General features: G+C 33.2%; 1 protein-coding gene across 13 annotated transcripts in view; it reads right to left on the bottom strand.

Moving 5' to 3' along the window:
- Positions 1 to 15887, bottom strand: part of MYCBP2 (MYC binding protein 2) — a 265407-nt gene that overhangs the window by 67393 nt on the left and 182127 nt on the right. For 9 of the 13 annotated variants that reach the window (XM_082601985.1, XM_082601982.1, XM_082601988.1 and 6 more), the window contains 6 exons: positions 15441 to 15538; positions 14304 to 14420; positions 13436 to 13576; positions 4634 to 4708; positions 1776 to 2000; positions 784 to 916 (listed from right to left, as the gene is read on the bottom strand). In XM_082601985.1, coding sequence (XP_082458111.1) covers positions 784 to 916; positions 1776 to 2000; positions 4634 to 4708; positions 13436 to 13576; positions 14304 to 14420; positions 15441 to 15538 — 789 coding nt within the window. The remainder of the gene's footprint in view (positions 1 to 783; positions 917 to 1775; positions 2001 to 4633; positions 4709 to 13435; positions 13577 to 14303; positions 14421 to 15440; positions 15539 to 15887) is intronic. The other 4 variants (XM_082601978.1, XM_082601987.1, XM_082601986.1 and 1 more) reach the window with 2 other exon arrangements.

Genomic DNA, 15887 nt, shown 5'->3' on the forward strand with positions numbered 1-15887 from the left:
GCGAAAACTGCTTTAGAACTAGGAATACAAAGATAAAACACCTGTGCCTGTCCACAAGGGACTCACAATCTGGGTACAAAGAAATAAAAATTAACTTCAATATAATATCAGTTTTGTTCTAGTGGTGAATTCAGTTCTTTAGGATGAGAGGTAACTGTTCACTCTGTGAGAATCAGTTAAAGCTTCACCTAAGTGATGACACGGTCTGAACAAGATTTTGCCACTAGGAGAATGAAGAGAAGAGGACAAAAAGGAAAATCTTTTATTAAAGGAGGTCATTCTTGAAAAATGGTAAAATAAAGTTTAAAGCTGAAACTCTAACAACAAAATAGGAAACCCCCAGAAGAAGCTAAGCATATATTCAATGCTCCTTTCCTGAGACAGAATTCAAAAGAATGAAATTGCCTGGGAGAAGTACTACAATCAGTGGTTTGAAAACTGAACTTCCATTTAGTGGTAGAAAGAGTAAAAGGTTTAGTCCCGAACTGGCACAGAAGAATTATCATTTAAATTCATATTAGTGAAATAAAAAGCATGTTTTACAAAGATCAATTCATATGTTTCACATTTCCTTCTAATTCTCTTCTTTTATGGGTATTCATTTAGTACCTATGTATTTTACATAGGAATTTTAACAATTGCAAGATTTTTAAACCTTTAGTTTTGATTTTACTTAAAAAATAAACACAAAAAAGCTCTCTACAACAAAAGAAATACGGTACACTTTAAACTTCTGCACTGCAAAGGTAAATCGGAATAAATCACAAATTTAAGCCAACTTGCCATCTTCATGTCGGAGGTACTGGTTTCCGCCTCTGTCTCTAGCTAAGGACCATGCCTCTCCTTCATCACTCTCACAGAACTCTACCATGCTGTTCTTATCCAGCTGCACCCATGTACCTTCAGAATTGGTTACCTAGTACATAACAAAAAGCATGATTGATTGGCTTGATCCTTTCAGGGCACTCAGGCTGAAAACCAGCAAAAAGTTTAAGTGAGTAATTATTCCAAAAAATCTCTATCATCAAATTAGTTTCTGAAATTAAGACCACAGCCTGAGGTAAGACAGAAATCAATAAACAGTCTTGTAAAATAATGCTCACTGATGACTTCAGTAAAAACAATATTTTTTTTTAAGGCACAGGATAATCCCTTAATCATTTTAAATGCTACCCCAAAACACACGGCTCTTTGTTTGGCACCTGAAATGTCCTAACACAGCATATTCTCTATTATTTAGGTTGGTAGTGCCTAAAATGCAACTTGAAAGTAACCCTGACACTGAGAAATAGCATGACACACTACATCTTTAAGCTCATCAGCTGAGGCAAATGCCACAGTTGACTAAAGAGTAATGTTATTTGCTCAGGACTTCAGTGACACCCATATATGGGAACGAAGAAATGAAACCCTTTGAATATAACACATCTCCAAACTGATTCATAGCAAATATTTCGAAGCGCTGTTCATCCATGACAGTACAGTACACATTTGCAATAGTGAAAAGATATTTGCAAATACCAAACATTTATATATACAATACAAATCACTTTGTTATATAAATATTGTTTTCACAAGGATAATTATGAGAATAAAATTATTAAAAAAGAAGCACAGAAAAACTGCATTAGTATTTTCAATACAGGTAAAGATAAAGAACATTAACATTTAAACACCTGGGATGGAAATGGCAACCTTTGGAAGAAAGAGATGCTTTGGTTGTATTATATTAAAAATGAATATCTTAGAAGTCATGAAGCTACAAGAATCCATACCTCTCCCACTGCTTTGACTTTGTTTCCCAGAACTAACATTCCAATTGGGATACCTCTAAGGTTAGGGCAGCTTCTGATGTTGTGACCGGAAGGTCCCGTCTTCACTACCTTGTACATGCCTGGCCCTCCTCGCAAGAACGGCATATCCTGCTCTTGCATTGTTGCTTCCTGTGGGCAGCAGGAGTTTATGTCTTTGAAAAAGTCATCAGTACTAGTTTTAGGTTCCTGAAAATTTGAATAGGAAAAAAAAGTAAACAAAATACAATCTATTATCACTTTCAACATCCTTCTTAATTGCTTTTACAGAAAGTCCATAATGCATCAATTAAGAAAAAGAACACATATCCAAAGATAGCTCAAGGGTTGGTTAATACTACTATTAAAGAATCTTTCAGTTATTCAATTATGAATAATATTTAAAATAGAGTTGAAGAGAAGAAAAGATAGGAGAGGAACTGAACCTCTAGCTTCTGTCCACCATAATTTGAGAAACACAGTAGTACTTGATTTTACTTTTATCTTTTAGTGAAATATTTAATAGTAGGATAAACAAAAATAATTTACTATATGAACCACAACTGAATAATTTTGAATCATTATTACTGCATTACTGCCTGTCGGTATGGGTTAAAAAGTCTAAATCTTCATTTCTTTGTACTTTTGTTTACAGCTATTAATAGAGAAAATAGGTATGAAGATTCTGGAGACTTATCTATAAACAGAGATAACTGATGAAAAAATGTGCATGAAATATAGCTACATGTTAATATTTACTAGTTATGAATGAAATAAGAATGCTTATAGGATTTTAACAACTCACACTTGCTTAATACAGTACAAATAAAAATGGCTTGTTAGACTTGCTAGACCATTGTTAAACAGTGATATACTAATGCTTTTAACAGAAAAAGATGATTATATTTCAGTAGAGAGGAGAGATTAACATTAAAGATGTGGTTTTATATAAATATAATATATTTGGATATAAAAGAGTCACTTCTAAGATGAAAGAAAGGAACATACCCTAAATTTCCTGTTGAATCTGAATGCTGTGATGAAATTACTTCCTACGTGAATGCAATAAAGAGAAATAATAACCTTCCCATATTTGCTCTTTTTCCCAATTAAATGTAAAGGAAAGTTCTACACTGGAAATTCTTCCACTGTCATTATTACTTCTTTAAAACAGACTTAAACGGTTTAAATACAGCGATATAGACTCTACGAATTGTTTTATTCAAATACAGTAAAAGATCACAATGGGACACTTATTCAAACATTAGGTTAAAATTAAATTAATATCTAGTTATGTTATAAATAGGATAAAAATGAAAAAACCCACTAACATATTATGCAAGATAAAATATTACTGAATAGCTCTAATCCCTATGAGTAGTCTCATTCCAAAAGAAATGCCCATTATATAGTGGAAAATTAAAAATCAAGTCGTAAGGTTAAAAAAATGTGGATTCAAGAATTCTCCGTACCTGTGACTTTAATTTAATATATGGTTGGTCAGAAAAAATTTTAAATCCATTATTAACCTTCACATAATATCTTGTAAATTTCATTGTGGTGATGAATAATCATCAATTTTTACTTATACAAATACGTACTACGGACAGTATTTATTTACATTTATTATAATTACTGTACCATATTTGTCCAACATTTCTTATTTATATATTGGCAATTTAATGGAAATGAGAATTTTAAGTACCTGAAAAATTTAGATTTACAATCTAAAATAAAATATGCATTTTATATACCCATGCATGCATATTTGTAAAAAGTTATATATGTGTACAACTATATGAATACAAAGAGAGCACTCAAAATAAAAATGGAGAGTAAGGTCTAAACTTTAAATTGTGCTGTTTTACTCATGAGATTTTCAGTAAATATTTAAAAATGTCATTGTGAATGATCAATTTTGGCAAATACATGATGCTATTTCATAGATGGAAGAGTCAAATTAGTCATATGTACAAATGATCTTTTAAAAATTACATGGCATGATGTAAAAACTAAACAAATATTCATAGATTTAGTGAAAAAACAATTTCACTGGTCTTTGATGATACATCTCGAGCATTTAATTAAGTTATAACAATATTTCCAATTTGACCACTCAGGGTAACAGTGAGAGAAAAGTCTTGGCAAACACTAATAATAATTATAATAATTGCAAGTTATTCACTGAAAGTCAATATAGGAAAACTATCGTAAAATATTTAATATTTTATTGATTAGTTAAAGAAACTATATAAATTAATAAATGTACAGCAAAGTCTATCCTTTTTCTTAATACTAAAAAGTATAAAAAGAACTGATAGACCTAAAATCACAGAACTGTATCTGTTATTCTCAAGAAATCCTAAAATGCATGTTTTATTCTATACAGAAATTTAAGACCTGGGTACCAGCATATGAAATTGATGAACTGCAATGTTAATTTTTGCTCCCTGCAATCCCACCCCAACATTCAAAAGGCCACTGTGCAAGGCTAGGAAAAAAACAGAAGAGCCATAGGGTTGGAACTCTCCCACCTAAATAAGTAAGTTCTGAAAAAGCTAGACCTGTATATAATTGTTGGAGAAGCTAGTCGTAAAGTTAAATATACCAAATTTGAAGTCAAGTAAAAGTTTAACTTACACTAGTAATACAGTCTTTGGCAGAAATAGAGGGGAAAGGTTTATGGGGAAACTCAATTGCAGAACTCTGTATAGATCGTTTTTGGTAAAAAGAATTGTTTTAAAAATTAATCTTAAGTAAAGGCTTCAAAGATACAATGTAAAATTTGTTATACAAGCTGAAATACCTGAATAATGTATGACTGTTCCTTACAGTTAACTCACCTGGGGGAAAAAAGCTTTGGAAGTCCATGAAAATACGTCCAAATCCCTGACTCCTTGGCTAGCATTAAAGATATTCTGAGCAACAAAGTTTAAGAAAGAAAAATATCAACAAAGAAAGGGAACAGGATATCATCTGCAGAAGATGCGTTCACAGTAACAACAATGTTCTATACTCTAGCACCAGCACTGGAATATTATTTCACTAAAGGGAAACTGAAGCCACCTGAGTAAACCACACAGCAAAGAAATTCCGATACATAAGTTTTTGTCAAAAGCTCTCCATGGATATAGTGTGTCATGCCATTTACTACAATTAAGAGCCAGACATTGATTTAAACCTTAAGACAGTCAGTTCAAGGAGGACACCTTCAAATTCCTTTAAATGATGACGTGGCTATTCCAGTACAAGCCAGATTTGTTTTATGACAGAAGACAGTCTGCTGTTTTATAAAGAAAATGTGACTAACACAGATTGTATAGATAGAGCAACTATTATTATGAATAATAATGGCATGTAGTATATGTGAATTAGTTATCTCTGTTTAAAGTACAAAAAAAATCAAAAAGAAAAAAAAATCTAAGTCATTTTTCAATTTTGCTCTCTTCTACAAATGAGAAAACAGTCACTTGGAAATGTTACTGAAAGCTGTTAGCAAATTTGTTAAGAAAAGCACAGAGAAAAAACATACAATCTGAACTTTTATCAAAAGGCAGACCTAGTTTTCTCCATCTTAAAGTTTAGGAAATGCACAGAGCATTTAGGATCTCTACTTTAGAGTCTAAAAATATTTTGTTACAGAACAACCAATTCACAGCAACATGGTCCCAGAAAAATCAACATTTTCACAAAATGTTTTCATAAAAATTAAAATGATATACATTTACATAGACATATCATCCTATTGAACATATTTATTTGATAGGAAATTAAAATCCTTCCAGAAACCAGCAATTACACAATTTTACTGCTTATATAAATACAAAAAAGAGGACATTCAAAATGTTAATGAAAGTTGTCATTATCCAAGACTTCAGCACAAAAGAAACAACACAATTCCCAACCAACTGTAAGCCATTTTAGATAACGAGAATTTATTTAATATTCTCCAGTTCTGTATTCTCCTCATGTATGTACATGTAGGGACAGATGTAGATACAGACCCATATACATACATATATGCTAATACAGAAATATAAAACATATAAAAGCCAGAAAAAAAATGAGCTTCTATTAGTGTGCCTACAGATAAATGCAAAACAAAAGAAAAAAACAAAAAACCAAAGCCCCCTTCACATTTAAAAATAGACAGCAGACAGGGCACTTTCTCTTTAGGTGAAGTGGAAACATGTTGCAAAGTATTTTGAAATGCTATTTTGGGGGGAAAAAGATGTCCTTACTGGTTCGTCCATGTATGTAAGAATTTGTGGAGTATTTGCTCAATGGTTTTTCTCCTTTGCAGAGAATAGCGGTGCAAACCTTTTGACATAAAACAATATTAATATTTTTAGCATATTCTATTTTTTAGCATAAATTTTTCTAGCATCAAAAGCAATGTGAAAAGCGTTGTAAAAAGCAATGCAGATGAGTTAGGAATAAAGAAGCAATGTGGTGACTGACAATTTTAAAGCTTGTATCTCTCTTTTATTTATTTATTTTTTAAATTTTTGCTGCGCTATGCAGCTTGTGGGATCTTAGTTTCCCGACCAGGGATTGAACCCGCACCCTCGACAGTGAAAGAGCGGAGTCCTAACCACTGGACTGACTGCCAGGGAATTCCCTCTCTTATTTCAATGTGCAAACTCAAGTGTTTCCTCAGTATGAGGACATGAGTTAACATGTACAATGATACCTTAAAGTGATGTAACTGCTAACCATGGTAACAAATTGCCAATAAAATCAATTTTGTACATGTTAATTATATGTGGATTCAAATTTGACTTTTTTGCTTTTGTTCTGCATTTGTAGAAAATTCTTTCTATGCTGGTTTATTATAAGATTATTTTTAAAATGTGTTATCCTAATAAAATTGCATTTATCAAGTATCAAAAAAGCAACAGATAGAAAACTGGAGTTTAAAATTAAAATGTACTTGCATAGTTTTCTTTCGAAAATTTAGGAAAGTTTAGTCTAAAGATACGAACATGCATGAAAATATTAATCTCTCCAAAGTCTCAATTTCTCACTATTAAAATATATAAATTAGCTTTCATATTGTATAATTTTATAGAATAATATGAGAACCACTATATATGTATGTAAAAGTGTGTATATATATATACACACACACACATATACAAATACACACATATCTACAATAATCTAAATCATTTTATTCTCAAAGACTATTGTGAAGGCAAAAAAGTTCTGTCAAGAAACTTAGAAACTGAAGCATGCTAAAAACCTAACTAAACTGATGAGCACCAAATTGCAACTCTAAGACAATAATCTTTCAAGGCATAGAAGAGACCAAATAAGCGAATAATTTTCATGGAGAAATACATGACCAAACATGCCAAATGCTCATGCAAAAGAAAAAAAAGATAGTGATTGTTTCATTGTGCTGGATGATCACAGAGTTAAAAATTGCCAATTTTAAAGTGAAAAAGATAAAATATCTCAGAGAAATTAAATACAGCATATATACAAACAATTATAGTGTTATTTTAATAGAGGCTTAAATTAAGGCTTAAATGGAATTTAAGCCTTAATTCCATTCTGTTTAGGAAACTTAAACATCAAGCTAAAGTATGAAATGAAGCTTTTGATAACCATCTAAGGACAGCATATTTATTAATGGTGTATTAAGTAAATACTTAGTATTTAGTGGGACTGAAAAACAGGTTATGCATACATATACACACAAATTTATTAGCGAGACAAAATCAAGAAATTTGGGGTATATTAAAGCTGTGACTATCAGGCATCATTAGGTATTCCAAAAGAATGAAACTGACATAAAATGCAAGAAACATTTGCTAATTTTACCAATTACCCTGAGTAATGTTATAAGAGAGAATACCAAATGATATTTTTCCTTCATCTCTCCCCCAAATCTTCAGAGCCCCCAAATTCAGAAAAATCAGCCTACTTTCTATATGTGAACACCAATCAGCCTAAGTAGGTAGAAAGTGGTTTGTATAATTGTACGGTGTGTTCGGAGACTCAAGTTGCTTCTGCAAGAATTTGGATAATATGGGCATTATAAAGATATCTTTGAATACTTCTAATGAGGTATCATCTTCTTTCCTTGATATAAACTTTCTCTATCACTCAACCTCATTCACAATGTTAAAAGACCTCATTTTTGACAAAGAATCCAAAGAACTGGGCCTATAAGTTTCAGATCAGTAATATCTCCTATTTTAGAAGTAAACTTGCTTTCCAAAAAATTTAGGCTCTATTATAGGCAGTCAAATGTCTCCCAAGTCACGTGCATAACTGATTTTCTCTCTCTTTTTAAACATATTTTCCTTGGTATCTGAAACACTCTATTGGCTTATATTTGTAGTTTCCAAATCTTAAGAATTTTAATTTAAAATCAGCCTTCCCCAGGTATACCTTCAACATACATCATGATATTCATCCTCATTCAGCCATTAAGGTTATTAGTATTCATATTTATTTAATTGTGGAGTTCTAGCCAAAGTAATATGATTCTTATAGCTATATTTACTTTATCCTTTTATAACTATTTATCCTTATGGCTCCACTAGATTAAGGTAGACTGAACATAAAAAAATGGGCTTTGGAATCACATCAACTGGAGTTCCAGAGCTAGCTCCACTACTTACTACTTATGATCTTGGGAGAATAGCTCTCTTCTGTCACTGGAAAAATGAGAATGATAAAAACTTAACATCAAAGGGGCACAATGAAAATTAAATGAGAGAATTAAGGTATGGAGCATAAGAGGGTCAGAAATTATTTTAAGCAGTATGATCCTACCAAATGCCAAGAAGTAAAATTTAGTATTTAACAAATGTTGAAAGCCTACCACGAGCAAAATGTAATATTTAACACTCTGGAAGAAAAAATATAAGAAGGGATCCTAAATGAGCCCTAACCCTTGAGGAGCTTAATAGAAATAAGAGGTTTATAAATACAAATGCCCTAAAGGCCAAAAAAAATCCAAACTAAACATTATGGGTAGTTGGAGAAAGACATTTATAAGCCTTTTCTGCTTTTACAGACAAAGTGCTACCTGAGAAAGGAGAGAAAAAGCTAATGTCCCCAATACTTATATGCTTTTTACCCTCAATTCTTGCTTCACCCGTATCAACCATTTTTTAGTTCCCATACATAGCATGCCTCCATAACTTTGGACACCTGACTCTCTAATGTGAAATTACTTTACTTTGTCCTGGCAATTTTTCCTTAAGATTTCCTCAAATGTCACCTCCTAAGTAAAGTCACTCTAGAACTTAACATAATGCAACTTAATTACCTGAATATTGTATGTCTATCCCATTACATAGTGAGTACCCCAAGATCAAGAACTGCACTCTTACTTATTTTGTATCCCTCCCCTTTGCCTCTCCACCCAACACCTACTTCCCTGCTTAGTATCTGGTACATAATAAAATAAGGACTCAATAAATATATGCTGAGTGAACAATTAATGAACTGATAACTACAGCATTATTGGGATGTACAGGGATGAGAAACGTTGACAGAAACTTTTGAGCCTGTCCAATTAGGAAAATATTAGAAAAGTTAGAAAAAAAATGGAAGCAAAAGCATTTTAGACAAATGAAACAACATAAACAAAGACTCTAAGATGTAAAATTAAACAGTGTGTTCTAAAAGGGGCAACAAGTTCTAACAGACGGTGAGCAGCTCACAAAAAACAATCTGCACTCTTCATATTTATCCCTATTCTTCCCACTGACGTAAAAAAATTTTTTTGATTTAAAAATATTCTAAAAAAGACATAGTCATAATATGGATGCCTAATGTTTTTTAATCTCTAAACTAGAGCATTACTAAAGTACTAAAACACAGTTAAAGTCACATTTGAACTAAGTTAGGATGTCATTTCTTAGTAAAGTAATGATGTTTAGATAGAACTAATGCTAGGTAGGCCAAAATTTAGCTAAAGTACTTATCTACAATGAAAATGATAGTTCTACAGTATGAGTAAATAAACAAGACAGTCCAACAAAAATAATTTTTAAGTTCATTCTAAATATGACTATTTATGGTAATCTTTTCCAAAAAAAATAGTTCATCAAATATTTAGTCAGTGTTCAATTTCCAATCCCTACCCCCATTCTCTCCAACAGTTTGTTTGAGTCAGGCTCCAAACAAGGTACACGCATTCATGTGAATACAATTGTTGTAACTAGAAAAGGCTGCAGAGGTTGAGGTAAGGGCTGCTCAAGGCAACTTTTTGGTACTTTTGCATCTCTTTAAGTTAGTGGCATTAGTCCTCGATAATTTCTAATTTTATTTCAAATCTCCAAGTTTTCTTTTTTTAATTGAGTAGTGTTTCACAATGGGTAGCCATAATTTATAGTTGATTTACTCACAAACGAACTGAAGTATAAAAAGGGAGAATAGGTGGCCAGCATTTTTCTAGTAGTAAATGAAGTAAGAGATGCAAAGGGAAGAAGCAGCAAGATGCGTTTGTTCAGCTCTATTAGTTCCTTGAGGAGATGAGATGGAATCATTATCCCCTCTATGTCCTATCATGCTCTGCCCTGTAGAGTAAGGTACTCATTAAAAACTTAGTGACTGTATGAGAGGCTGTCCTGGTCCTTAAAATCAAAACCTTGGAAAACCAGCCTGTTCTTGCCTATGCCAGGCTCTGACTCTGTGGATCCTCATATAACATCCTCACTGAAGCAACTTTATACCAGATCTATTTGAAGCCCTAGGCCAGTTGTCACACATCCCCTCTGCCCTCTTTGGTCACCACATAAAATATAAACCCTTATGTCATCTACCTGTTCTCTTTTTATACCAAAACTACTCTAGGCTTCTTCCTGATCCAACATCTAATTATTCCCATTTGTCCCATGACTTTATATTGTATCTAATGGGACTCTTCCTCCAATGGTACACAAACTCTCTTTCAAACCTTGCAGGTCACAGTGTTGCCATCACTGGTACGTCTTCGTGTCGATGGGGATATCATCCAACTGCCTAGCCTTTTAGTTCTTAGACTTGGGAAGTTCCAATGACCTTTACTTCCAACATACTTCAGCTGCCCTCTCATGGCCACATTAATGAGCCATTTTATTCAATAAAATGCTCTAAGTATGAAATCAAATTCAAACATGCTATGTTATCACAAAAATTGCCTATCTCCTTCCAGCTCTTCAAGTATAGTACACTCAGTATATTGTTCTATTTTATTAAGTCCTCCAAGTCCCTTGGACCGTCCATTTGTCCTTTCACATTTCCAACTCAGGCTGGATCCCACAGCTGGTGATCTCAATTGCTCTTTCATCAGCATCTGAAATTCCCTTTTGTCCCTATTTTCCTGTCATAGCAGCCCAGGAAATTCCAGCCAATGCTATCATCTGTTTTCCTGGCTCCTTTAATGCTGGATACTTAGGGCCATGGGAGAGGAAGGGTATCCAGAATGGATCTATCCAGTGGTCCCACTGGGTCCTTAGTGGCCCAATAATCCCCAAACAAGTAGTTTTTTTGTCAGATCCCGCTATTTCTCTCAAACATTACTCCAAATCTTTATGGCATTTCTAAACTCTCTAGCTTAACTCAATTGTTTCAATCTCAGCTGATGACTTTTCTCCCTTCTATATGGAAATCATGGTCTCCTTCAACCTATTCCCTTCCTCCCTCAACCCTAAAAACTTACCCACTGCCATACATACCCCCTCCTCCTTCACAGAAACAACTCTCCAATGTGCCCTCAATTCTATTTTCTCCTCCTCTTTCAGCCTTCAGATTTCTTATCTACATCTTTAATGTCTCCCTTTTCTACTGGCATCTTTCCTTTAATTTGTAAGGATCTCAAGTCACTACCATCCTTGAAATAAAGGAACCAGAAAAACCTCAGCCTTCTTAATGATACCAGATACTCTGAGTTACTTAATGTTAAAAGAGAACTCATGTCATTCTTCAACACAAAGACAAGCTAGAAAATATCAAAAGCTACTTCATTTTACTTTCTATCTCCAATATTCTTCATCTAGATTTTTCAAATAAGTCAGTGATAATCTCCTCATTCACATACCAGTGAAAAGCCATCAACGAGTATTTGTACGGCTCACTCCATTTAGCGTTCCCTCTCACCTTTATGATGTCCTCTCTCTCTGACCTCAAGACTGTCTATTAAAAACTGTCTCTTGGCTAGAGTTTAAAAGCATCAAATAACAGAACAGCAGTGGTCCAAAATGAAGCCATGGGATTCAGAACTTCAACACACAGCACACTTCTTGCTCTTCCTTTCTACCTTTGTTTATTCTCTTGCTCTATCTGTGTGAATATCTTCCTCTTCCAAAACCGCCTTCTCAAATGAGCAAACAAAGGAATTAGGAAGAAAATATTGAAGTGGGGAAGGTAGTAAAGATAATATAATCTAATATAATGCCTTATTAGGGCCTTAAAATACACAAAACTCTAAATTGGTCAAAATTTTTAAAATGTGCTGTTAATGAAATAAACAAAATGGCTATTATAATTATCTCATTTAAAATATCATTTTCGTAATCCTGAAGAATATTTGGTTACCATAATGAGAGATGGGTTCAAACCATTTAAGGCCAACTTTCGAGCCACAGATGAAAAAAATAAAAAAATCAAAAAAGCAGTAGACCAACACTCTCCAAACTTTATCATGCATCTATTTGTAAAAAGTATACAGATAGATATATCTCTCCCCACTGTACTATTATAAAACATATACAAAGGAATAGAGAAAAGAATGAAATCAATAAATTTAAATAGAAGTTCTGTTATTTTCTTTCCCAAAGAATCATCTTGTATACACCCCTTTGGAGAACATTACTCTGAACTATTAAGGAGAAAAACAAACAATATATTAAATGATTTGATGTAAAGAGCTAGTTTTATATACTTATTTTAAAGAAATTCCACTGTTTAAAATACTAAGGTTTTTTTAAAATAAAAATTTACCTGTTCTATTCATTAGCAGTGTCAGAAGGAATACATTTGATGGAAATGGACAAGAAAAAAATCATGTATTTCTGTTTAAATTATAAAAAGAGCTGTGGGTTCCTATCATATTTACTGATATAGCAAACCTTTGAACACTCTAAGTATTCTACTGCATCTGTCCAAGAGGCTCAGTGAATTCTCTCAGACACTAAGATTTAACTTCACCCAGAACACTACAGCACCACAAGTCTACAAATCCACCGTATTTTAACACAGCAGTATCAATGCCAAGAAAGAAAAGATCCAAACTTAGACAACAGAATTACAAAATGCCAACATAAAAAAATACAGTGTACATATTTCTGAAATGAAGAGTAACACTGAATTCTTAAATTTTAGTTTGGAATTCATTCCAAACAGTAGTGTGAATAAGAAAGGGAAAAAAAACGAAACCGCTCTCGTTCCCTACCTCTGTGTAAGGAATTCAGCAGGCCTAGTTTTAATTTACTACTTCTTGCTTGTGACGGACCATAGTAAGTAGTAAGGTCCTTAGCCTTGCCAAACTCCCTCTTTATTACACAGAAGCTCTCAGAATTCAAGCACTTAAAGTTATTTAGTTGTGGTTTACCTCAGAACTGAGAAGCCTTAATTAAAGAAAGCCCTGTAATGAGGACACAGTATACCTAGAAAGCTTTTTAAAACCACCTTTTACTTACGTCAACAGGGACCAGAAGACTCTTCCCAAGATGCTGATTAAAAGAGAGGCACCAGGCTTCAGTGTAACCATTCATGTTAGGAACATACTTCTTTATCGTCTCATCATTCAGCCTCAGCCACACACCATCATCATTGTGGATCTACAGAATATATGCAACAGAAACAAGCCACGCCCTCCTGTAACTCCTATGAGGGTAGCAAAGTCTGAAAGGCTACAAAGCAGGCAAATAATGCTGGACATGGAGATTAAGCATCTAGTTTTTGCAGAAGGTAAGAATGAGAGAACCTTTAAGGAAAAAACCAGCAAGGAATGCCAAGCAACATGATGATTCACATGGTGAGATTGTAAAAAACAATGTCACTTAGGAGTAAAAGCACACAAAAAAATCGCACTTTAAGATAAATATTTCAAACAGAAAATCAGATGTTTCCCAAAAGAACTTAAGACTTCCTTCCCCTCAATTTAGATTTTCATAATTGGAAGTTACTTGACTGAATTATTAGAAATATGTACTGTCCAAAGTTAAGGCAATATAATAAACACATTCAAAAACAAACCACATTCTAAAAATTCAAGAAAAACTGTACTCATTTTCATTGAATCCTTGTACAGGTTCTGACTACCATGTTAACTGAATTCCTTTTATGCTAAAAATATAATTTTAGTTACTTTTTTTATTGATAAAAATGAATGCAATGTTTGAAACTCAATGAACAGAATTTTGAAATTCTGTGAAATGATTTCCCAAACACTACCCAAACTGCTTAAAACACATTCTAACAAACAATTTAGTAAATTTACATTGTGCAAACAATGCAAAAACTTTCTGTCCAAAATTTGTTACCAAGTGTTTCCTTACAAATTACCTCATCAATGAAAGTGATGGTTCCATTGACCTTCACTATGCCTATCTGCTCACTCTGAAGGGAAGGGTGGCTACGGATACGGAGCCCTGCACTGTCCTTGGCCACAAATCTTCGAACCTGAGAAAGGCAAAGACAGACAGGTGAGACAGGGGAAATCACGGAACAGAAGTCCTTATAAGTAAGTGGTAAGAGAGAAAATTAAACAGATTTGAAAGTATAATTCTGATAAAGTTTCCAAAATTATTTGTAGCTGGTTTCCCTGTGCAAATAACAGTGGTTAATTTATAAAAAACAAGAGAAAACATTTATAAAAACAACATTTTTAAAAAATGTTGTTTTTTAAAATGTGTAAAAATGTAAATTATTGAAAAAATAGAAAATTATTAATATACGTTTATAATTTCTTTTCTAAACTTTGAAGACATGATAAAAAGGAGAAAAGAGCCATTTTTTTCCTTTCAGGAAGGTATATAAATTCTATTATCCATATTTGATTTTTAATAAGTAGTTTACTAAAACTCCTATAGTGCTTACTCTTTAGATGTTAGGAAATGAATTTTTTCTTTTAACAGCACAGGATACGTTAACTTTGTCAACTTTATACACTTAATTTCGGTAGACGTTTTGTGAATTGTAAACTTTCTTTCTTTCTTTTTTTTGTTTTTAAGGGTAGCTTTTATTTATTCATTTGGCTGCACCAAGTCTTAGTTGTGGCATGCGGGATCTTTCATTGCAGCATGTGGGATCTTCCGTTGCAGCATGCGGGATCTTTAGTTGCGGCATGCAGGATCTAGTTCCCTGACCAGGGATCGAAACTGGGCCCCTTGCATTGGCAGTGCGGAGTCTTAACCACTGGACCACCAGGGAAGTCCCAATTGTAAACTTTCAATAACAGAAAGTACACAAGGCCTATAAATTACTATAGCATTATACAAAGAAACCAAAAAGTACAGGTTCTACAATTGAGAAATGATTAGAATTACCATGAACTATTCTTCAAGTTCATTTAGGAATACTCAGAATTCGAATACTGAAATAAAATAAAATATGAGGTGTTTGATGGCTACCTTGAAGCATCAATGAAGAAAATTAATAAATCTCAGACCAGTTCATGTTCTGATTTCATTCTACCCTAACCTTATTTGGTTGAGGCTCAGTCTTTGGTTTGACCAGCTGAGTTCCTGGTGGTATCATCCCTTTTGGTGGGTCTTTTACTTTTACTTCTAGGCCAGCATCTGTAAGAAAAGGAAGGGAACTGTAACACTTGAGAACACAAGGGAGGGAGGACCCTTAAACCTAACTTAATACACATTCACAGGCTATTTTAAACAATTAAAACAAATATTTGAATTCTGTCCTTTTAAGGTGATTAATATTTAATAGCTAAGAGAGAAATATCTGAAAAATGACCTTAAGATTCCAAAGGGGTGTCTCAGGGGTTCAAGGCAAAGAGGAGGGGCTATAGAATATGTAAAATAATACTGAAAAATTCAAAATAATCAAAAAGAAACGCTTGTGTGATCAAACGTTATCTCATAACAACCAATCAGAACACTACTCATCATCTATACCAATCATCTCATG

The sequence above is a fragment of the Mesoplodon mirus genome (genome assembly GCF_964341445.2).
Source record: "Mesoplodon mirus genome assembly, chromosome: 17".
NCBI lineage: Eukaryota > Metazoa > Chordata > Mammalia > Artiodactyla > Ziphiidae > Mesoplodon > Mesoplodon mirus.